Source organism: Hibiscus syriacus, unplaced genomic scaffold, assembly GCF_006381635.1.
Source record: "Hibiscus syriacus cultivar Baekdansim isolate YM2019G1 unplaced genomic scaffold, ASM638163v2 tig00004072_pilon, whole genome shotgun sequence".
Taxonomy (NCBI): domain Eukaryota; kingdom Viridiplantae; phylum Streptophyta; class Magnoliopsida; order Malvales; family Malvaceae; genus Hibiscus; species Hibiscus syriacus.
The window spans coordinates 889570-913754 of record NW_024061998.1 but is presented as its reverse complement, the minus strand read 5'-3'; the positions used below and the strand labels follow the sequence as shown (position 1 = coordinate 913754).

The 24185-nt window shown below is 33.7% G+C and overlaps 2 protein-coding genes and 2 pseudogenes across 2 annotated transcripts; 1 reads left to right on the top strand and 3 right to left on the bottom strand.

Annotated features, from left to right (window-relative positions):
* Positions 1 to 292: 292 nt before the first annotated feature.
* On the bottom strand, positions 293 to 2793 carry LOC120189908 (annotated as a pseudogene).
* A 3501-nt stretch (positions 2794 to 6294) lies between these two features.
* LOC120189218 (transcription elongation factor 1 homolog) lies at positions 6295 to 7600 on the bottom strand. The gene is made up of 5 exons (XM_039192540.1): positions 7472 to 7600; positions 6975 to 7097; positions 6685 to 6755; positions 6537 to 6558; positions 6295 to 6450 (listed from the first exon to the last, which is right to left on the bottom strand). The coding sequence occupies exons 2-5, from the start codon at positions 7085 to 7087 to the stop codon at positions 6330 to 6332; spliced, it is 327 nt and encodes a 108-aa protein (XP_039048471.1). The 5' UTR covers positions 7088 to 7097; positions 7472 to 7600; the 3' UTR covers positions 6295 to 6329.
* Positions 7601 to 17475: 9875 nt separating this feature from the next.
* On the bottom strand, positions 17476 to 18177 carry LOC120189896 (annotated as a pseudogene).
* A 4297-nt stretch (positions 18178 to 22474) lies between these two features.
* Positions 22475 to 23187, top strand: LOC120188600 (pathogenesis-related genes transcriptional activator PTI5-like). Its single transcript, XM_039191999.1, has one exon. It carries the CDS (start codon positions 22591 to 22593, stop codon positions 23170 to 23172), a length of 582 nt encoding a protein of 193 aa, XP_039047930.1. The 5' UTR covers positions 22475 to 22590; the 3' UTR covers positions 23173 to 23187.
* The last annotated feature ends 998 nt before the right edge of the window (positions 23188 to 24185 follow it).

Genomic DNA, 24185 nt, shown 5'->3' with positions numbered 1-24185 from the left:
ATTTTGGGTCTGAAATTTCCCACTGCTCATAAGATTAAAATCCCAAACCCCTTTCTTTCAAAATAATACTAATATAAAATCCCAAACCCCCTTCTGATATAATATTTTCGCATTTGGCTCTTAAGAATTATTTGGTATTTTTAATTTTATATATTTAATAGTGTCAAAAATAATTTTACATTTAGCACATCAAATTCAAGTACTCTGTATCCAACACATAATTTTGTTAAAGAATCACAGTTCATCAAAGGTTTGAAAAGATAGTTTATTTCTACAAAATTACATTAAAACACTAGGGATAAACCTCAACCATTTTGTAGTGAGTGAAGCCTGCTGCCATGAACAATGTTTCCTTTCTTGTTCAATTCTTTCTCTGCCGGTAACCACAACCATCATCAACACGTCGAAGAACAGCTTGGCTTCGTCTTCATCTTTCTCCACATTTATCACTATGTCTATGATAATCACCTTTCCCTTTTTATCTTCCCCTGGGATGCCTTCTCTACATCTCTTCCGTGTCTTCATGCAATCCTCATCGCTAAAAGCATGTAAAACAAGCTGCAAAAACCACTCGTCTCAAAAATCAGATCAATGGATGTTGGTAATATAAATAATTTCAATCGTTTGGTGTGGTCCGATTCGGTTCTTTTGTGTTTCTTTTTAGACAAGATCATTTTGACATTATTGATCAGGACTTATATTTTATCATTTCAAGATGTTACAAAATATTTAACATGATTTATGGTCATTAAAATAATATTTATGACAATTAATTATTTTGTAACGACTATTAATTTTTTACGGTTTTACTCTTAATTTAAGCCTATAAATAAATATCTCATTTCAACTTTTGTGTATCACCGAAAAAAAATGATTTCTCTTTCAAATGTTCACTCTCAAAAAAGTTTTGTAGCTTCTTCTAAGTTCTGTTTTTCAAAGAGAAGAACACCACCACCTAGTCTATTTCATCTTTCGAGTGTACGAAATTTAAAGAATCATGCTACATTCAGGAGACTGTTTGTTCATCATAACGATAAACACACATGGGAACAAATTCGCTTTTAAGTTATTAGATTACCATTTTCCCTATATTTTATTTAATATTTTCCTATCAATATTAAAGCATCGTTTTGCAACAGTATATTTGTCTAACGATGGAAAACATGATTTTCAAGCTAAGATTCAATAATTCAACATGAAAACGGTAAGTTTTGTTGACCTCCATTAGAATGGCATCTGCAGGAGGGAGATACTGAAACATATCGCCTGCAACAAAATTCAAGTTCCCGGTTTCTGTAGCAGGAAGGTTAGCCAGAACATGAGGGAGGTCGAACACGGTGCATTTCAGTTGGGGATGTGCTTCCGATATGACCCTGGCTATGGTTCCCGTACCTCCCCCTACATCAACCAATGAATTTAGACCCTCAAAAACTGGTTTGCAGTCTTTGACGACCAAATTCATCATTTGAGAATCACTTTCCATTGCATAATGGAAGAGTTTTGAACTCAGGGTCATGGTCCATACTCCTAAAACGTTTTCCCGTTCGCGGTCTCGAATGGCGTCTCCTTGGTTTCATGAATCCAATCTCCCAAGAAATGCCATGGCATCATCAATGCAGGACTGAGCATCGACACAACAAAGGGTGACAAACAATTGATATTTTCTTTGATGAGTATCTTGGAGAATGGTGTGAGAACATAAGCTTCATGTTCTTGGTCTTTTTCGACTCTCGTTGTCTTAGCGAAGAAACCCGAGTGCACCAGCATCAGTTGGTATGTGAAGCTAGCTTTCGTCAGATCGATACCGAGAGCGGAGACCAATTCGGATAGAGTGATGGGTTGGCGGTGGCTATGGATCGCATCTGGAATTCCAAGCTGAACAGCACACTTGAGTGACATTGAACTTATGTAGTTGAATATGTGTTTATATAAATGAGCTTGAGCTTGAAAGGATTCAACGGCTTCTTCATCCATGACTGAGTTGATCCCTTTGCTTCTCACAGAGGTCGATCTTATAAAAGTGGTGTCTCCAATATCGATACTCAAACCCAGAAATACTTTATTTTGGACACGAAAATCTACACCAACCCTTCCTAATTGCCCTTTAAGACCCTTAAGCATTATTTAAGTCTTATGAGACTTGTTTGGAGTTACAAGGGGTCATTTTTCTTGCTGAATAACTTCATAACGAAAGCTACCAAGAAATACACATACATGTTTCATGAACTCAACATAACTAAGCGAGTGTCATCCCTTCTCCCACTACTATCTTGCTTGTTCTCTCTAGAACATTATGAAATGGCTTTTTAATCTTTTATATCTATTAACTTATTAAACTGCTCTATTCTGGTCATTTAACACTAAAAAAGGTATTTTAGTTATTTTTGACTTTAAGGTCTATAAGCATTTTATGATTTTAGGACGAATATTGGTATTGCTATACACTTGTCGTACTATCTGCTAGCCCGACATTCGACTCAGGTTCACTAATTAGTGGCAACATTCTAGTCATATTTCAAAACAAGCAGGCTTATACAACATCTTGCCATTTTAGACAATCTCGGAGCTCAATCTAAATGGCTGTTTTTCATTAGTACATTTCGATACCCATTATATAGTAAAGCAATAGAAGCTAATTATATTTCTACGGCTTTAATATTGCATGCTAAATCTTTCAGTCTCCATGAAAGATGTCCCCGTCTGTAATACAGTAATAGGGCTTACAATAAATAAATAAATAAATAAAATACATTTCTTGAGTCATTAACAATTGATCAATTACGAAACTTGTGAATGATTTTTTTTTGGATAATTTTAATTTTTTACTACCCAAGATGCAAAGTTCTGCTACAAAAAATATCACATAAATGGGATAAATTACAGTCTACTTACAACAAAATCGATTGTTAAACTCCCCAACGATTACAAAGGTAAATATTCATACTATCTAATCTATTTATATTCCTTCCTCTTAATTGAATACCTACAATCTCCTTAATAGAGTTCACAATTTCTTTCACACTTCTTGTGCTTCCTCGGTATAATCTTCTATTTCTTTCCTCTCACATGGAATAAGTAAAAGCGTAATAAGCAAGTTTCAAGATGGTAGTGAGAAGGGACTTACCTTTCTAAGCACTAAAGGTCCAATCTAACATGGTAACCCATGGTAAAGGAGGAGTGCCTAAACCTAAGAGATTAATAATATTATTCCATATGGAAATTGCCAGAGTACAGTCACTGAACAGGTGATCCCTAGTCTCCATAGCCTCTTTACAGATTATACATGAGCCATCAGTAACAATTCCCATTCTAAGGAGCATCTCTTTACTTGGGAGTCTATCTAGAAGCGTCATCCATATAACCATGCTATGTTTGGGAATGTGTAGAGGAAACCATATCAATTTGTGCCATGAGACTTTATCTCCTTTTACCCGTAGTTCTTTCTAGAAATCTTTTGTTTTAGAAGATCCTGTAGATAAAACAGGAGTAACAACTGCCGTAAGTTTCAATAAACGCCTGAAACACCAGCTAGAATTTGCTTTAACCTCCATGAACAGAAAGCCTTGATCTTTAATAATGTAGCTTTTGATCTAAGCTACCCACAATGATCCCTCTCCCGCAAGGTTGTTCCTGATAAGTTGTATTATACATGCCTTGTTCCAAGTTTTGATGTCTTTTAATCCAAGTCCTCCTTCAGATTTCGGTTGACAGATTTTTTGCCAGCTAACTCTTGCTCCAGTGGCGGCTTTATCAGTTCCTTTCCAGAAAAATCTAGAGAAAAGTTGTTTAATCCTGCTAATAATTGTCTGAGGCATAATTAACTGTCTGCACCAGTAGTTTGCCTACTGAAGAGGACATCTGATAAGTTCTAATATGCCTACATAAATCAAGTGTTTTCCCGACCAGTGATGAAGCTTTAATTTGATATTTTCAATAAGAACTACACAATCCTTTTCAGTAAGTTTCCTTGTGACTAAAGGAACCCCTAAGTATCTCACTGGCAAGCAACCATGTGTGAATCCCGTAGATTGTAAAATATGCTCAAGATTTCTGAAAGAGATTCCAGCAGTAGATAGTTCGCATTTGGCAGCATTAAGTTTTAGACCAGACAGTTCATAGAATTGATCCAGGGCACTAATGATTCCAGCAACAAATTCAATGTTTCCTTTACAGAAGATAAGTAGGTCGTCTGTAAAGGAAAGGTGAGTGAGGCCAATCATTTTGCATTTAGGGTGGTACCCAAATAAACCTCTGGCAACAACCAAGTTGAGGATTCTGGAGAGCACATTCATTGTAAGAACAAATAAGATTGGAGAAAGAGGGTCACCTTGTCTTATTTCCTTGCACCCTTAAAGAAGCCAATCAAACTTCCATTGAAAGAAATAGAGTATCTTGCTTCAGTAAAGCAGGTTTCAATCCAACCAATGAAAGTATTAGGAAGCTATAAAGCATTAAGGATGGAAGAAAGGAAACCCTAGTGGAGAGAGTCAAAAGCCTTAAGTAGGTCAATTTTCAAGGCACATCTAGGAGAGATATATTTCCTTCGATAACATCTCACCAGTTCTTGGGCAAGTAGGGTATTGTTAACAATATTTCTTCCTTTTACAAAAGCTGGCTGGTTGGGAGAGCTTATTCCTGGAAGTAGAGTTATCAACCTTTTGCCTAGGATCTTTGTAATTATCTTGTATATAACAGAGCAGCAGGAAATAAGTCGAAAATCTCTAACCTTGTTGGGATTAGTGACTTTTGGAACCAACGCAATGGCAATAACATTGAAGGCTGGAAGGATGAAAGTCTCTTGAAAGAAGTATTTAATAGCTTTTATTACGTCTTCTCCAACCACATACCACACTTTTTTGAAAAAGTATGGAGGGAATCCATCAGGACCTGGAGCTTTTTCATTTCCTTGGTTGAAAATGACTTATTTGATTTTTCTTCACCACTTACTTCCTTTACAAGGTTAGATGAATAATCTGGAGGCAAATTAAATTGCATCAGATCTTTCAGAAGATTAGGATCACAGTTTTTTACCCCGGGATCCGCAGTACCTAAAAGACCTGAGTAAAACTTAGTCACCTTAGCAGCCATTTCATCAAAGGATTCAAGTCTTCTACCTTGGTCATTGATGAGGATTCGGATGGTGTCTCTTTTGTTATTGCCTGAGATAATTGAATGGAAGAATTTTGTGCATTTGTCACCCTCTTTTAACCATTGGACTTTGGCTTTTTGTTTTAAGAACATGACCTCTGCTTCTTCAAGAGATGAAAGCTCGTTCTGTAAAATCAACTCTTTTTCTATAACGTCTTCTCCTCGCAGAGTTGATAGTTGAAATTGTTCAAGCTCTTTTTTTCTTTTGATGCACCCGAGCCGAAATCTCACTGTAACATTCTTTGTTTATAATCTTGAGGCGTGCTTTTAAACGCTTAAGCTTTAGGAAGAGGACCTTTATCGGGTTTCCCTGAATGGATGGTTGCCATGACTGACTAACTAACTTCATTTAAGAAATTAGGATAAAGAGTCCAGAAGTTAAAAAATTTGAAAGGTTTTTGTATGTTAGCTTGAACCTCCCTGTTGAGCCAAACTAGTAAAATGCAATGATCTGATGCGCCAGTTGTAATGAATTCCACAAATGAGTGATGAAAAGTAGTTACCCACGTGGGATTGATAAGCACCCTATCAAGCTTCTTTGCAAGAAAAGAGTTTTGTTGTTTGTTGCTCCATTTGAAGGAAGGACCAAAAAAGAGGTGGTCTTGAAGATGGAGATCTTAAGTGACTTCTTGAAAATCCTTCATGTCAGGAGTTAATGTTAGACCCATAAGATCGTAGTCTGAGCTTTCCTTCGATTGCAAGATAACGTTGAAGTCTCCTCCTAATATCCAAGGTAAGGATACAAAAAAATGTTTCCAATTCACGTAGATGTTGTCAGAGTTGTCTTCTGGTTATACCCTCATTGCTTCCGTAAATAACTGTAATGATTTTGTATCTAGCAAGATGACATTCAAGAAAAAAAAATGAAATGGCTTCGTGTTAACATCACCCGCCATTGAAAATCCTTCCTTCAACATTCTTCGATGATAACTCGAGAGCAGCACCATTCATAATAGCATCTCAAAAACATCATCATAATAGTATCACGTAATTGCATTACATCAACATAATCTGGTTTGTACACAACACGAAATAGTATCTGATAGCCCTTCCACAAAGTGCTTGCTTGGATCAGTTAGGCTATTCATATCATAAGATGCAGTTAGAGCACACCAACTATTCCCACATAAAACTAACATAATTAACGGCTTTGCAAAGTTCTAAAACGTTGGTGGCTACTACTAATCATCCCATTCAGCTGTTGAAACCCGTTTTCTGGGCACATAAACATCATCATCCTGATCCACATCCTCTTCTTCGAGGTTGTTAACCCGCTCACATTCATCTATCCATTCACTGTATCTGAAACAAGAGAGAATAAACGTAAAGAGGGATCATGCAAGAGAAACAAAGAGTAAACACTAAGCACCGCACTGATATGAACTTACATGTCTATAGGTTCAGTCAAAGCTGCAAATACAGAAACAAAAGGAAACATGGATGTGTTAACAAAAGGTTCCCAACTTTGTTTACATCAAGACTGCAAAAACAAATTTAAGTTCTTAACCAGCAAAGGTTAAACAGTATCATAAGTACCTGTTATAACAGTGCTGAAACTTTCTTGGCATATCCCGCAAGAGGCTTCACCAATCAAGTTCTTCATATCACTGAAATAAATAAATGCCAATACTTAGTGCTCATTAATCATGAACCATCTCATCGTATATAAATTATTATGATACAATATATCATTTTTCACATAATAAAAGCATTTTATTCTCTATTCATCAAAGACATGGGTAAATTTACAAAAAGCATCAACTCAAATTAACTCGGTTATTAGATCAAAGGGAAAATTTTCTCATAAAAGAAGTTTATATACTTACATGCGGCACTCAACACTTGTTCCATGGTTACAGAAGGGACAGCTAAAAACGGTGTCAAGCTTATCCATTCGCTTCTTAGGAGCAGGCTTTGCTCTTGATTTCCTCTTTCCCATACTTCAATTCCTTCAACATATCAATTTACAAACAAAACAGGCATAACAAATCTGAAATTACGACAAATTCAAAGAGTATATCACCAAAATCAGATTCTCCACTTTAAACCCTAACTAATTATTTTAGGCACTTTGGGGGACAAATAATTAGGTTAAGCGGTAAAACAAAATTTATTTTCTTTTCCCGCAAATTTCTCATAAATATTTTAAATTTTGCTTTATTTTTCCTTTCTTCTCACGGATAAACAACATAAAAAAAACAAAAAAGGCAAATTTCAAAGTCTAACCAATCCTATCGAGGAAAATATCAACAAATTTCAAATGAAAACGAGTATAAATTAAATTTTATCAACAAGGAAAACAAATAGAATAATTGAAACTTACCAGAGGGGGTCTCGATAATCGAGAGGAGCCGAAACCCAAACTTTTCAATACTTTCTCGAAGGAGAGGTAGAGAAAGAAAAACGATATGCATTTTTTGTTTAAATTTTTTTCGAGAAAACGCTAGGCTGTACCAAACGACATCGTTTTATTGTAACAGTTGCCGTTGTCCTGATAACCTATGGATGGCAAACGGATGGACCGATACGAATACTACTTCCTCATCCTCTAATATTTTCGTATCAACTATCAACTAACAACTACGGATAAAATATTTAAATTTATACTCACCCGTGAGGATATATTCTCACACACACCATTTAACTAGATACTCACTATTCAACTTATACCCAGTAATTTAAGATAAGAAAAACAATGATCTTCATTCTTCAATTTTAAAAATGTTTTAATCTTAACATTTTTTTCAATTACAAATTGTGTCCAATAAAATCTTAAAATTTACGAATATTATGGAATCAATTATATATGATTTAAATTGTTAGAATTTATTTAAAGAACATAAAAATAGTAGTTCAAAATTCAATGCTCAAAATTTATTTGTTAGGAAAATGATCTTATATTAGAAGTTTCTATTTACAATTAGAAGGTGATAACACCGAGACGTATCTGACCATATTTTTCTATGGCTCGAATTGGTTACTTAGCAAAAGTTGAAGGACGTTGTAAACTTGAACCCGCCCTGATTTTTGCACTCATTGAGAGATGGAGGCCAGAGACACACACGTTCCATATTCCAAGTAGGGATGTGCATGGGTCGGGTTTGTTTCGGTCAACCCGACTAGACCAAAAAATTTTACATCCTTCACCCGACCCGACTTGACTTGATTTTTTGAGATAAAATCCGAATATTATCCGACCCGACCTAAAATAATAAAAATATTATTTTTATTAAATAAAAACAGTGATTTAATTGGAAAAAATAATATATAGAGGGGTATTATTGTAATTATTCCTAAACATATAAAGTAAAATTATAATTTTTCGGATTGAGTCGGGTATTTTTCACCCTAATCTTGAATCCGACCCAACTCGAACACCACCTTTAAAAAACCTGACCCGACCCGACTCGAACCCAATTTTTTATAAAAACCTGACCCGATCAGGTTGGGTCGGAACCCATCAACTTCGGGTCCTATGCCTATCCTTACTACCATGTGAGGAGTGCACAATTACACTGGAGGATGTTTTAATGCAACTCGGGCTACCGATAGATGGAACTGCCATATGTGGTGTGGTAGATGCTGATTTGGGGGTATATGCATAGAGTATCTTGGGAAGACACCGCCCAATCATCGTGATATATCACAAAAATTAGAAGATATTCGATTATTGATTGACCAAAAAGTTGGTGGAGAGGTATTTTTGTTATCATTTATTTATTTATTTGTATTGATATAATTTGATTATCGTTTTAATTTTGATAAGAAATCTATGTTTTTTTAATTCAAATGGTTGTCGTATTTGGACAATGAATTGAGGGTTTGCATCCCACCTACTATTGGATGTATGGATGACGGTTGTGACCCTTATTTGTTATACTGTTGTTTAGTGGCATCCGATTGATTGCATGTTTCTTCAGTTTGGTTTTACACAATACATTTCCGAAGCACCAAGAAATAAGGACAACATGCATAACATTGAAAGGCAAGGCAAGAAAAAGGTGTATTGGTTGGTGAAACACAGAGATTGGTTGGTGATGTGGGAGATCCAACTTCAACACTTGCCCCATCAACAATAAATATCAAAAACTGGTTGCATGGTTTCACTTGGCTATATAGAATGATTCAACATAAATGAGAAATCATTCTTACTTTTAGAGAAAACACGATGGGGTTAATTCATTGTCGTCAACCAAGACGTCTGAAATCGCAACATCATTGTCCCCCACTACTGGGCGAAGAGCAGACACTTTCGGGTCGTCTGCATCTATGTGACCGAGACCTTCACACCAACCACCAGCGACACCGGTATACATCCCTAGCCCTCCATCTTACATGGGGACACTGCCTCAGTTTCAGACACCCTTGCTGTCTGTTCATATGCCATATCTACCAGTTCATATTCCAAATCCATCGGTTCATATGCCACAATGTATGGTTACGCATAGGGGCCGCAGAATTTTATGACATCCTTTGGCTGGTATTTTTTGTTTATGCTTGCGGATCCGACAATCTGTTCATACGCGAGTTATCTTGTGGGTGGTCCTCGACCATAAAAACTACACCCACAATATGCGTCACATACATCGATGTCCGATTTTTCATATTTTTTGCAGTTCTCAGGGAGTGGTGGGATAGTCAGTCAAACACCTCCAGGATCCTTATTCTACCAAGGTAATACATCGACATTCACCCTTTAACGAGATAATGTTGTTGAGACCGATGATGACAATGAAGATAACGAGGATGACGACGATGATGATGAGGATGTGAGTGAAGAGGAGCAGCAACATATAAGAAGAAACCATTCTCGAACTAGACGACCACCACACTGCGAAACACATTCTAGGAGACATTGATAGATTTAATAAAATTGTAATGTTTTTATTAATTATTTCTTTATTATGCATTTGAATCGTATTTTATTTTTTTATGTATTTTGTATCAAGTTGGTATGTTTCTTTTTATGTATTTATTATTTCTTTTTATGTATTTGTCTATTATTTGATTTTTCCATCTTGTTATGTTTCTTTATTTGTTATTATGTATTTATATAAAGTATGTTTTTGAATGATGTTTAATATTTTTTTTACGAAAACGGACAAAGAGGGTACAATAAATTGGGTAGGCTCATTTTATAGTATGCGCTTTTAAGGACTATATATATGTGCAAGGTAAAAGAAAATTTTAATCTATCTAGGTAAAATCTTGAGTTGTTTAGCTAGGATGACTACTATTCAAACAAATATTTTTTATTGCAAAAATTTAAGCATGTATTTAAACAAAAAAAATTCACTTAAGAAGTTGAAACGTAAAATAGAAAGAAATGTTAAACTTAGGAGGAAAAGAAAAATATATTTTCTATATTGTAGGTTGCATGTTTCATTTAAGAGGTTCCTTCTAAGCGATGGTGTCAACCTTTGTGGAATGATTGAGACATACTAGTCTCTTTAAATATCTCATGTGGATTTGTTTGTAGAGTTTGATGATGTTGATGATTGTGCTTCGAATTTGACTACCGAACACATAAAACTGAATGAGTTCGGGAACACAAAGATAGATGATGAAGACCCAAAAGTATAGTTCAAACTCAATTGGGCATCGTAACAACATTAAAAAAATGTTTTAGGACGCGCGTGTATGCTTATATTTACTGTTTAAGGTGTATTACTATGCTTTTATTTACTGTTTAAGGTGTGTGATAGATATGTTGTATTTCTAACTCGTTGGTTTGATATTCTTAATGTCATGATTAATAGTTTGTTGTTTAATGTAATGTTTATGGTTTGTTGTTTTTATAGTCCAAATCTATAACAAATGTCATATTGAATTTAATTAGTCTTACTAAGAACAAAATCAATTACAATGTCGCTTTCACGATTCCATAAAAAATAAAAACAACCTCTAAATGTGTCATCACATGAGCAATATGTTTTTGGAATCTTTTTTATGTAAGAAATCGAGAATATATTGGCAATAGTTGACATAGTCATGCTTCAGCAGTGGAGAAGCTCTTTTTTCCTTCATTTTTAAATGCATTGGGTTTAGGCAGGACAACACTTGATATTCTTTTTGCAACCTCTCTTTTATGTGAAGCTATCGAATGGCTAAAACATAAGTTGCTTCGATGACACACATGGTAGAGGTTTCCTTCAAGATATGACAACCAAGTTCAACATTGGAACAATATTTGGAAAAACACTCTACTATACCTTCCTTAAACAATGCATATGGATTTCAGGAAACATAAGCCTTTCGTACGAGTAGCCTTCACAATGATCCAAAGGTTTCAAAGCATACTGATGAAGTCGATCATTTGTAAATATGATTATATAATTGGATGCTAAGAAAAATGCCCAACAAGTTAAACGAAGGTGGAGAAAGTCCTTAATAAAACTAGAAGCAGTGCAATGTAAAATCACAAATAATATATCATTTGGGAGATAAGATAATGAATATTTAGCTGTCATTGAAAACGATGGAAAAGTCTATGAAAATGATATATAATATACTAATAAAGAAACACGAAATGTAAAACACCAAGGACCACTTGCTTTATCTTTCATATATATAATGACTGACGCTGGATAAGATACAATTTGAAGAAAAAGAAATGTGTGTTTCAATGAAGCATTCTCGTTCTACTAACAGATAAAACTTCACCTCACTAAGATTCTAAGACAAAGTCTACGACAAGGAAATGCATGTTCCAGGGGATGTGTTTTTCCATTATTATTCAGAGAATCTCTGGATTATAATAGTGGTCCATCTTATTCAAAATGAAAGGGACGTTCGAGGGGAAGCGTTTTTCCATTATTATTCAAAGAATCTCTAGATTATAATAGTGATCCATACAATCCAAAAAAATGTGCATTTCAAGAGAAGCATTTTCCATTAATGTTCAGAGAATCTTTGCCATGTTGGAGTGTTCCATCCCATCAGAAATGAAAGGCATATTTCAGGGAAAATGTTTTCATTATTATTTAGAGAATCTCTGCCATGTTGGAGTGTTCCATCCCATCTGAAATGAAAGGCATATTTCAGGGAAAATGTTTTCATTATTATTTAGAGAATCTCTGCCATGTTAGATTGTTTCATCTCATCGAAATGAAAGGCGTGTTTTGGGGAAAACATTTTCTATTATTATTCAGAGAATCTCTGCCATATCAAATTGTTTTATCCTATCCGAAATGAAAAATATGTTTTGGGGAAAATATTTTCCATTATTATTCAGAGAATCTTTGTCATGTCAGAGTTTTCCATACCTTCCTTAAACAATACATCTGGATTTCTGGAAACATAAGCCTTTCGTACAAGCAACCATTCATAACGATCCAAAGGTTTCAAGGCATACTGATGAAGTCGATCATTTGCAAATATGATTCTATAATTGGATGCCAAGAAAAAGTCTCAACAAGTTAAACGAAGGTGGAGAAAGTCCTCAATAAAATTGGAAGCAGTGCAACGTAAAATCTCAACTAATATATCATTTGGGAGATAAGATAATGAATATTTAGCTGCCATTGAAAATGATGGAAAAGTCTATAAAAATGATATATAATATACTAATAAAGAAACACGAAATGTAAAACACTAAAGACCACTTACTTCATCTTTCATATATATAGTGTATGATGCTGGATAAGATACATTTTGAAGAAAAAGAAATGTGTGTTTCAATGAAGCGTTCTCGTTCTACCAACAGATAAAACTTCAGTTCATTGAGATTCTAAGACAAAATCTACGACAAGGAAATGCACGTTCCAGGGGATGTGTTTTTCCATTATTATTCAGAGAATATCTGGATTATAATAGTGATCCATCCTATTCAAAATGAAAGGCACGTTCCAAGGGAAGCGTTTTTCCATTATTATTCAAAGAATCTCTGGATTATAATAGATATTCATACCATCCAAAATAAAATGTGCATTTTGAGAGAAGCGTTTTCCATTAATGTTCAGAGAATTTTTTCCATGTTGGAGTGTTTCATCCCATCCGAAATGAAAGGCACATTTCGGGTAAAATGTTTCCATTATTATTTAGAGAATCTTTTCCATGTTAGAGTGTTTCATCTCATCAAAATGAAAGGCGTGTTTTGGGGAAAACATTTTCCATTATTATTTAGAGAATCTCTGTCATGTCAAAGTGTTTCATCCCATCCGAAATGAAAAACATGTTTTGGAGAACATATTTCCATTATTATTCAGAGAATCTTTGCCATGTCAGAATGTTTCATCCCATCCCATCCGAAATGAAAGGCGTGATTCGGGGAAAACATTTTTCATTATTATTCAGAGAATCTCTGTCATTTCACATAATTGACATGAATTTTCCCCAATCCTAGACATCTTAAACTCTTAAATTCTAAAACTTAGTAACTCTAAACTCTCAAACATTCAAAACTTCAAACTTCGAAACGCTCAAACTACAAAAATGACTCCTATTTCAACTGTTGTTTACTACGATGAAGAAATTAAGGAAAATCAATATGAGTTTATTTTTTGATCAGATCATTATATTCTTCTATCATTCAGGAGAAACAATACTCTTCACAATTTAATCACAAAAATCTCAAGAAAGGCTCGTGTTGAAAATAGTAGAAGAATGGTTGCACTTCAGTACATATTTTCAATTGTGATTTTTCCATTAACATATACATCGTTCAGTCTCTCAAACGACGATGATGTTACTATGATGATTGATGCTTCTAGTCAAAATTTGAACTCTATTACATAAATGTATGCCACTTTTGTTGAAGTGCATACAGTTCAGGGTATGTCATTCTCTTTCCACTATGGATTGCCTGAACCAGTTAATCAAGTTGACAATCCAACTCAAACAATATGTAATGATTTCACATAATTAAACCCACATCCTGTTAGCATTCCATCAAGTTCCAGGGGAAGACATTCAGCTGCCATTTTTTCCGACTTCAACATGGAGATGTCTTCCAGTTCCAGGGGTGACATTTATCTTCTACCACCTTCGACCTCGATTTGGCCATGCCTTCCCTACAACACTCAATTCATAACATATATGGTGACATCCCTTCAAGTTCTAGAGTAAGGCATTCATCTGTGAACTTCTTCGAACAAAACATCGGAGTCACAGAAGAACCATCATCTCCTTCAAGAACCTCTTTGTGAGCCAGGGGCAGATGATACTAAAACTAGATTATTTTTTGAACTTGAGTCATCATAATTAAATATGAACTCTGATGATGATGCAGATGAAGTTCCTACAAATACAGTACAATATGAACCTCCAACACACATATATGAAACTGACTATGATGCGATGTACGGGCCATAATTTCCTGATATGCCTCATCTTGAAGACTATGTGAGGCATTCATTAGTTAATGATGATAATTTATATCGTGGATTGGAGTTCACATCTAAAGAAAAAACAATGATGACAATTAAGAATTACAATATTCGTGTTTCAAAGAGAAAGAAGATCGACAGATGAGAACTAACAAAATATAGCGATCCTCATATATATTATGCATATTGGATCAACCAAGACCATCGAAACTTGGACTCCAACGTCATTTGTCAAGCTATCATGCCCTTGGTCAAAGGAAGCTCCCACGTACCTATTGGAGTGCTGATTTCTGTAATACAATCTCAATATGGGTACACTATCTCCTAAAAAAGTGAAAGACAAACATAATGACATTATAAAACTACACGGTGAATGGGATTCATCTTACAACGAACTACCCAGTTGGTTTAACCTGATTCAACGACTTAATCCTGAGACAATAGTTGAGTTTGAAACTCGCCATGCCTACCACAATAATCGAGTTCCTTGAGATTGCTGCCAATTTCACTTTGTTTTTTAGACTTACCTACAATGCATTAATGCAGCCAAATACTGTAAATTTGTTGTCTAAATGGATGGTACATTCTTTTATGAGAAATACAAGCAAGTTTTATTATTGATAGTTGTCAAAGATGATAATCGCAACATTCTTCTCGTTGCCTTTACCCTTGTTAAAGGAAAAAATACAGAGTCTTAGTATTTTTTTCCTAAGAAATCTACGGCTACATGTAATCACTGAGATCGTATTTGTATCATTTCAGATCGAGGAGCTGAGATCAAAGTAATAATGAACTCTTTGGGTCTAATATGAAAACCCCAAACATCCAACATCATCTCTATATATGACATATTGTTGCAAACTATCATGGCAGATATAAAAAGAACAATGAACGACGATTAATTATACACATGGGTATGTTACATCTTTCTCAATTTCATTTCTCACTCATTTTCATTTTTTTATACTAACTACCATTTTGCTTAGGTTACGAAGTCTCACCTCAAATGTTTGAGGATATGCTTCAAGAATTGTGAGGAAAAAATGAACATGGATACAATTATATCAATGAAATCAACAAAGAAAAGTGGACAAACGCATACGATGATGGATATCGATATGGACATGTGACAACTAACTTGGCTGAAACAATCAATTCAACCTTAAATGGGTCCCATCATTTACTAGTGATTGCTTTGGCTAAAATGACATATTTCTGTTTGAGTCAACTTTTTGCCAAGCTCGAGGGACAAACTCTTATGTGGATACAAAACATTCATGTTTATCACCCACGATTAGTTGCAGATCATCAACAAAAGGTTGTAGCATCAAACAACATGTATGTAATAAGCTTTTCTTACACCTAAGAATTATTTCGGGTCATAGAAATGCCACGACCCCTGCAATGGATTGAATCTAACTCTTTCAGAGTTAATATACGAAAATATGATGTGATTGTGGGGTTTTCCAAGCTTTGAAGTATCCTTGCTCCAATGTTATAGTAGCTTGCTCATTTTCTCGTCAAGACTATAAACGTTATGTGGATCCCGTATACTAACTTTCTGAAGTATTCAAGATATATGAATTCGAGTTTCCCCTATAGGTAATGATATAGACTCAAATGAGGTTCATATTTGGCTTCCAATTATACCGAATATGGACTTATTAAGGGAACCAGGTCATCCAAAATCCACTCGAATTCATTGTGATATGGATATTCGAGAGACGTCAAGATAAAACTTAAGATGTGGTCATTGCAGAAACCTCGACCACAATAGGAAAACTATTAATCTCTTTTATCATCATGTAACAGTTGACCATCACTCATGTAATCATATAATATTATGTTTCAACTTATGTTATTCCATTTCCTTTTAGTTTCGATTAATGTGATTTCAGCCTTTTTATTTCTAATATCTATGTATTTTTTCCAATTAAATGCTTAACATTTATTTCTTACAACCTAACATATAACTAAAAACACAAACATCCTAACATACAACCAAATTTAAACTCCTTTAAAAACCCTAAACCACTAATAAAACCCCTAAAATATCTTAAACTAAAATCCTAAACCTAAAATAACTGATAAAGGGAGGCATATGCCGCAGGACGTGTTATTCAAGGAAGACACGTTTCCTAGGACGCACCTTAGGTGGGAGGCACGTTTCATGCGAAGCATCTTCTCTTCCCCCATCAAAGGCGCATTCCGTGCACAACGCCTCATTCTCTCTCCTAAAAAAAGGTGTTAGATCAAAAAATAACTAAAAATAAGTGTTTGATAGGGTGAATTTTTAAGGAAGAGGTTTTTTTTTTGTGAAAACACCTCCACTATCAAATTTGAAGTCAACATAATATAGTAACTAAAATCTTAATTTGATTATAAAATATATAGTTGCATTTTATCTGCCACGTGTGCTCTGCTGTACAGATGGCTTTAAAACGTGGTAGTGATATATAAGGGTAAACTATACATGTAGTACCTCAATTATCACTTTTATTTTATTTTTATCATTTATCTACTATTTTTTAAATTATACATGATGTTACATTTTGGTTTCATTTTGATCACTCGTCGTTAGAAAATTAACAGAACTACTAACGTGATCTTTTTAATTTTTCAATGATGAGGTAACTTTTCATGATGATAGGTCAGTATCACTGATAATTTTTTTAACTGTGAGTGATCAAAATGAAATCAAAACATAACGTTAGACATAATTTTTAAGCAAAAATAATTTTGTGACTAAAACAGAACAAAGGTTATAGTTGAAGTCTTAGAGATCAAGCTGAAGTAGAATAGTTTGTTTGCTTTTCCCGTGCTGCCATGGAAACCACACGCTTAGGATGAGCAACATCCGGTTTTCTTAATGGCCGACACTTCATTTTTTGATCCGACATCAATCGTCTTGTCATTAGGCAAAATCGCCGGGTTTCGTTGAACTACAAGAGCCTTCTTTACGACATAATAAACCTGGGTCAGCACTTCAGAAAATGCATTCTCAACATTGAGACTCGAGTGCATATGTTTCCAAGAAACAAACTTTCTCGTTTTCGGCAAAAGCTTTGTCCTCTTCAGTCGAAACTGTTTGCAAGTGACGCAAGTCCGACTTGTTTCCGACCAGCATAATCTGATATTGGCATCGGTGAGATCTCTGAGTTCCTTCAGCCACCTTTGAACGCTTTTGAAGGTAACGTTACGGGTTACGTCGTAACCGAGAGCACCACGGTAATATGCTCTGGTTATCGCACGGTACCTCTCTTGTCCAGCAGTGCCCCAAACCTGAGCTTTAACAACCTTACCAGCGACATGAACATTGCGAGTTGCAAATTCAAACCCAATAGTAGACTTAGATTCAAGGCTGAACTTGTTTTTTTTGTAAATCTAGTCAAAAGATTGGATTTCCCGACACCGGAGTCACCTATCAACACAAACTTAAACAAGTAATCATAGTAGTCACCTATCAACACAAACTTAAACAAGTAATCATAGTCTTCATCACCTCTGTAATATCCCATTTCTCTCTTTTTCTGCCTCCTTTCTTCTTCTTCCCTCTGTTTTGTCATCCGATGCAGTCTTCAATTGAGAACAAAATATTTAAAGAGGAAAAATTAAAAACAAGGAATACCCTTTGTTTTGATTGTTATTTGGGTAAGTTACTTGTTAAAGTTGACATTTTTTGTTTTTGGGATTCTGGGTTTTGTACACGTCTGAACAACAAAGAAGCAGCTGAACGCTTGAGGCTAATGGCTAATCTTAGTAACAGCTGGTTGAGAGTTACCACTTTTCACGTGATTTTGGAGTGTGAAAAAGGTTGGTTTGTGTTGTTAAACCTTTAATTTTTTAACCCATTTGTTTTATTCAACAAACTAGTGTCATTATTAAACTTCGTGCTCAACTTAATGACGTTACACTCTCAAAATATGATAACTGTTGGAGTTATGGGTGAACATTTGAAGGAGATAACAAAATTGAAGTATTTTTTCTTATATTTTTTTTATTGATAATTTATTTTCATCTTTTAAAATTTTATAAGTTTATCCTAACATAAAATTTTGCATCTACTTGTGATTGGATATATGATATGAGTATAAAATATTTACAAATAATGCAAAATTTATATGTCATGTAACTCTAGGGATTAAATAATGTGATATCATATCTTCACTGTATTGCTACTTATATGTCCGAATCTATAATGCAAAATATCACTATCATGCAAATCAAATACAAGTAGAAATGAATAATTCGAATATGGAGTAAAGAAGGTGTATACGAGACACATATATTATTTGAAAATATTTAATATTCGCATGCCCTGGTACCTGGACCAAACAAATAATTCATATACCAACATATAAAAAGTTATGAAATTCAAATATTGAACTTTGCATTAAGCCTAAAATTATTTAAAGCCTTCACCACCAAGGTGATTGATTACCTAGTAGCTTAAGCGCACAATTTCACTAATACACGCCAGTTTGTTTCTCTGATTTAATTATTTCTGTATCGATATTTTTTTTAAAATAAATAAAAGAAATCAAATTCGTTCTTCAGGATGAAATCTACATGATCGTTAATTTACGGATTGACTCTTAAGCGATTCAAGAAAAAATAGTTGTTATCTTTAACAAATAAGGTGTACATTAACTAAGTAATAGCCTAAGAAGTAAGAACGCAGTTTTATTAATACAATTCACTTTGAGACATAACCCCAATAATACCTATACGTCATTAAAGTATCAAAGCTATAAACTCCACCAAGTGATATATAGAGGGTTAGGATCAACTTACACAATGTAACTGGATCTGCCTCATATATATTAAAATAATATTTGACTTTCTAAAACAGACTTCATTGATAATAAGAAAATAATTATGTGGGCGAATTTTCAGCTGTTTCAGGGATTATCAACTTATGTACGCATAGAGTTGTAATTTTAGACGCCTTTCTTTGCTATGTGCGAGAAATATCTGAATGGTGGAAAAGTCTATGGTAGAGATTGATTTCCAACTCCATTTCAAGTATTATAGTAATAATATGACGACCCCCAAATATTCCTATGGATGCCAACCTCTTTGGGTCATTGGATTTACAACTTATTTTATTTAACAAAAAGGGATTAAAGTTAATTGCACTTTTGAAAAAGAACTAATGTGGTGATCGTATTATTGTTTTTCTCTCGATGTGGATCTTCAACTCATAAAACAAGCCCAATGTGATCCTTTGACCAAAATTTTTCGTCGTTGATTGTTACAGACCTGACATGATAGTTCACGGTGCTAACGTAACAGTCTACAGTGTTGACGTGGCAGTCCACATTGGTTGATAAAGTGACATATAACATGGCAGATGGGCTAAATTGTTAACTCAAACATCATAGATGGACTGCCGCGTTAGTACTGTGGACTGCCACGTCAGCATTATGAACTGCCACATCAATACTGTAAAGGTGAAATGACGAAAAACGTTGGTCAAAGGGCCACATTGAGAGAAAAAAAAATATGAGGGCTACATTGGTTTTTTTAAAAGTATAGGGACCTCTTATGCCTTTTTGCCAATTTATTTTTGGGTAAAGTACACAAATAGTCCCTCGACTATTAAAAGTTATAAAATAATCCCTTGATTATAGAGAGATACTTTGTTGTGTCCCCCTATTATTAAAAGTTACAAAATGATCTGTCGACTATTCATATGTTCCAAACTCATCATTTTCTATTACAAAAATAGTAATCGTCTTAGCTGAAGTTAACCCGTTGACTGAGATATGATAAAATATGGTCTAGAATCGTTTGAGCTATATTTTGTGGAATGTTTCTGTTTATATGATATTGTTGAGTCAGTTCTTGGAATATTATGTCGTAGAGTTAGTGCTTGAAAACAACGACAATGTTAATATACATCATTAAAATATAGTTTTATAATATCTTAGTCATTAGGTTAACATCCAACTCAGAAGGTTGCCAACTTTTTAATGGAAAGGGACAAGTTTTAACATATGAATACTTGGATAATCATTTTATAACTTTTAATAGTTAGGAGATTCAATAAAGTAATATTCTATAATTAGAGACCATTTGCATACTCTATCGTTTATCTTTTTACTATAAAAATTTCCCCCTTTCCAAATAACTTTCACTACTATTGTCAACAAAATTTATGATGTACTCATAATTAACATCATTTTAGTTTTAAGATCGGTCCTAGATATTATAAAATATAGAGATTTAAAAAATTAAGAATAAAAGGTATGATAAATAAAGAGAACAAAATAATTATTCTTTTAAAGTAGTGTATATACACTATTTTTTTTCAAACTTATCTATATGTAAAATTATATTCTTAGTAGACATAAAAGTACTAAATAAAATATATCATTAATACATAAAGTTATAATCATAATGAACTCTCACATATAACATATATTCATTGAAGATAATATATCTCGTTAAAATTTTCTTCAAATAAAATTGTATAGAAGAAATCATATTGAAATGAAAGAGTATACGTATATTTAATATGCACATCGCACCATAAAAAATCTTATTAAAAATTTCAATGAGATAAACCGAATATTAAAGAAAAAAGAGTATAATATGTATGTACTCTCCCTCATGATAATACGACATAAGATATTTGAATCTTTATAATCCAATCTTGAATACAGTCTTCAAATATTAAATTTACCAATGAATTAGGAAATAGATCTTCCAAATTATCACTTCAACTATTTTTGTTGAATAAATTATACTGTATTCTTCCAATGATCATGATAGAGAAAAATTTAGAGAAATATGTTCTAGTTTGTCTTCTTTGATGTATTATCATTTCAATTGAGATACACATTTTTATTATATTCTATAAGAAAATTGATATTTTATTTTTTTAAGCAAATCATATATCTTCTTGATATGTTGGATCAATAATCTTGACCAAACACATTCTCAGATAGTTTTTTGCATAACAATTATTTCCACATGATTTAAAAAGATATCAACTAATGCTTGAAGAACTAAGGCAATGATCTTATACCACTTAGATAATATTTTTGGATTGTCAAAACGACCCTTAAAATTTTTGAAGTGATCTTACCTTTAAGTGAAAAATCAAAGTTTCTGGGAATCAACATTGACCTTTTAGATTAGGTAAATCGAATAGCTAAAAATATCTTTTTAAAGAAGTTTTGAGAAAAATCTTTTGAAAGACAAAATAAATCTAAGTTATATAGTGTTATTTTTTGAGTCATCTAATTATTAAAAATTATAGAATGATCAATCGACTATTCATATGTTTCAAACTCGTCCCTTTTCATTGAAAAATTGGCAATCGTGTAAGCTTGACGTTAACAGTTGACTGAGATATGATAAAATATGATCCCAAAATCGTTTGAGTTATATTTTTTGGATCGACTCTCCATTTATATTATGTCATTGAGTTAGTGCTTGAAATATTATGTCGTCGAGCCAATGCTTAGAAGCAACATCGGTGCCAGTAGACATCATTAAAATATGATTTTATCATATCTAATCAGCAGGTTAACGTCTAGCTCATATGACCGTCAACTTTTTAACTAAAAATGACGAGTTTGGAATAAATCAATAGTAGGGGGACCATTTCGTAACTTTCTATAATCAAGAGACTCAATAAAATAATATCTTATAGTAAGAGGATAATTTTATAACTTTTAATAGTCAAAGACTCAATAAAGTAGTGCCCCATAGTCGGGGGACCATTTATATACATACCTTATTTTTTTTATAGAATTCATTTTGTAGTCTCAATAGAAATGTTGTTATCCTTAAAGATTTTGAGTTCGAACAATTGCGTTTATAAAATGTATGCGTTATCAATAAAAATTTTCAAAATATATCTCATTTTAACCTCCATTCAATTTTTAGTTAAGAACTAAATAAGTATTAATATAAAATATAAAATATTAGTGCGCGGTTCATTGTATAAATTTATTTGGTGTAGCTTTAGCAAAATACAAACTCGTAATAAAATTGACGAGAGAATCACCCCTCCTGCCACCACGAATCCACTATTCTTCTTCCTTAAAATACAAGTCCAGAGCCAATTGGTACAAACTTGAATGCCCTGAAAATCAACATCAACATGGCATTCAATCGAGAACAAGAAAAGGTCCAGAACACCCATCATCATCTTCCACTGAATGAGAACGACTCTCAAGACATGTTCATCTTCCACGTCCTGAACGAAGCCAACAGCTCCCATCATCACCCCCTGCAAACCAATAACTCCCCGAGAAACCAAACCGCCGCGCTCGAACCGGCCAGGACCATCGGGAAGAAGCATTACAGGGGCGTCAGGCGTCGTCCCTGGGGCAAATTCGCCGCCGAGATCCGTGACTCTACTCGACAAGGGGTTCGGGTTTGGCTCGGTACATTCCAAACAGCTGAAGAAGCCGCCCTGGCTTATGACAGGGCAGCTTTTAGGATGCGTGGTTCCAAGGCTTTACTCAATTTTCCGGCTGAAATCATGGCGGCGACATCCTCGGTTCAACGAATAAGGCCGGATTCGAGCTTGAAAAACATGGAGAGAGAAACCATTGATTCAGGAAGTAGCTCCGGCATGATTTCATTTGGAACATTGAAATCAGATTCAGAGAGCAGCACAAAAGGGGAGTCCCATAATAAAGGATCAGATTCAGATAACTTGAACACCACAAGGTCTTGAAAGTTTTCCTTTTTCAATTTCCCTCCCTAACGATATACACAGTTTTTGTTTTCATGTAAATTGGGCAAGTAAAATTGGTTTTTGGAGGTGTGGATTTTGATTGTTTGATTTCAAGTTTTAAAATTTTCATGTTATTTCGGTATAATTCGACTTTGACTTTGAATTATTTTAGGATCGGTTTCTTTTATTATTGTTATTCGATTTTTTTTTTACTTGTGTCATTAATTAGTTCAAATTTTGTAGGAGTTTATTTACTTAAGTGTGAATTTATGTTAGTTTGATTGTCTTATTTAATAAAAAGAAATGTTTTTTCTTAGAAAATATGAGTTTTAACAATTACATAGCAGAATATACGGTTAATTATACATTGTTAACGATTACGAATTTTTTTAAACAAATATGATCTTATAATCACTTCAAATTATTAAAAATATCAATTTTGTCATCTATAAGCTCAAAATTTCTAATTAAGTGGGCATGTGTTTGCAATTGACGCCAAACCGATGTATAAAAATGCAATTTGATTTCCTCATACAAGTGCACCAATTTGCTTTCGCTTTTGATTCTAGAACTTATGATTAGCCAATAAAGTTAATTAAAACGTAAAAGAGCAACCTTAGTTTAGGAGACTTTTATTAAAATTGAGTGCCCCAGGTTTACTTGTCAAACGATTCATTCAAACGGTTGGTGCGCTTCATTCTATAAATATTGGAGTTTTGATTATTCGCTTGCTTGTTGGGGACGAATATGATAAACATACATATCTCAAACTATATAGGTTATCAAATTTAAAATCTTAATAAAAAGAACTTTATAAATCATTTTTTTAAGAACCGGAATACATGTGCTAATTATTAGAACCAATATAGACTAAATGTGTTCATTGACTTTTAAAAAGTTAGAATTTTTAAATTTTGACCATCATTATTTTAAATAATTAAATTTTATAAAATATATATTTAAAAATTACTTAATTTAAAGTTTTTAATTTTTATTTTTATTTTTATCAATAA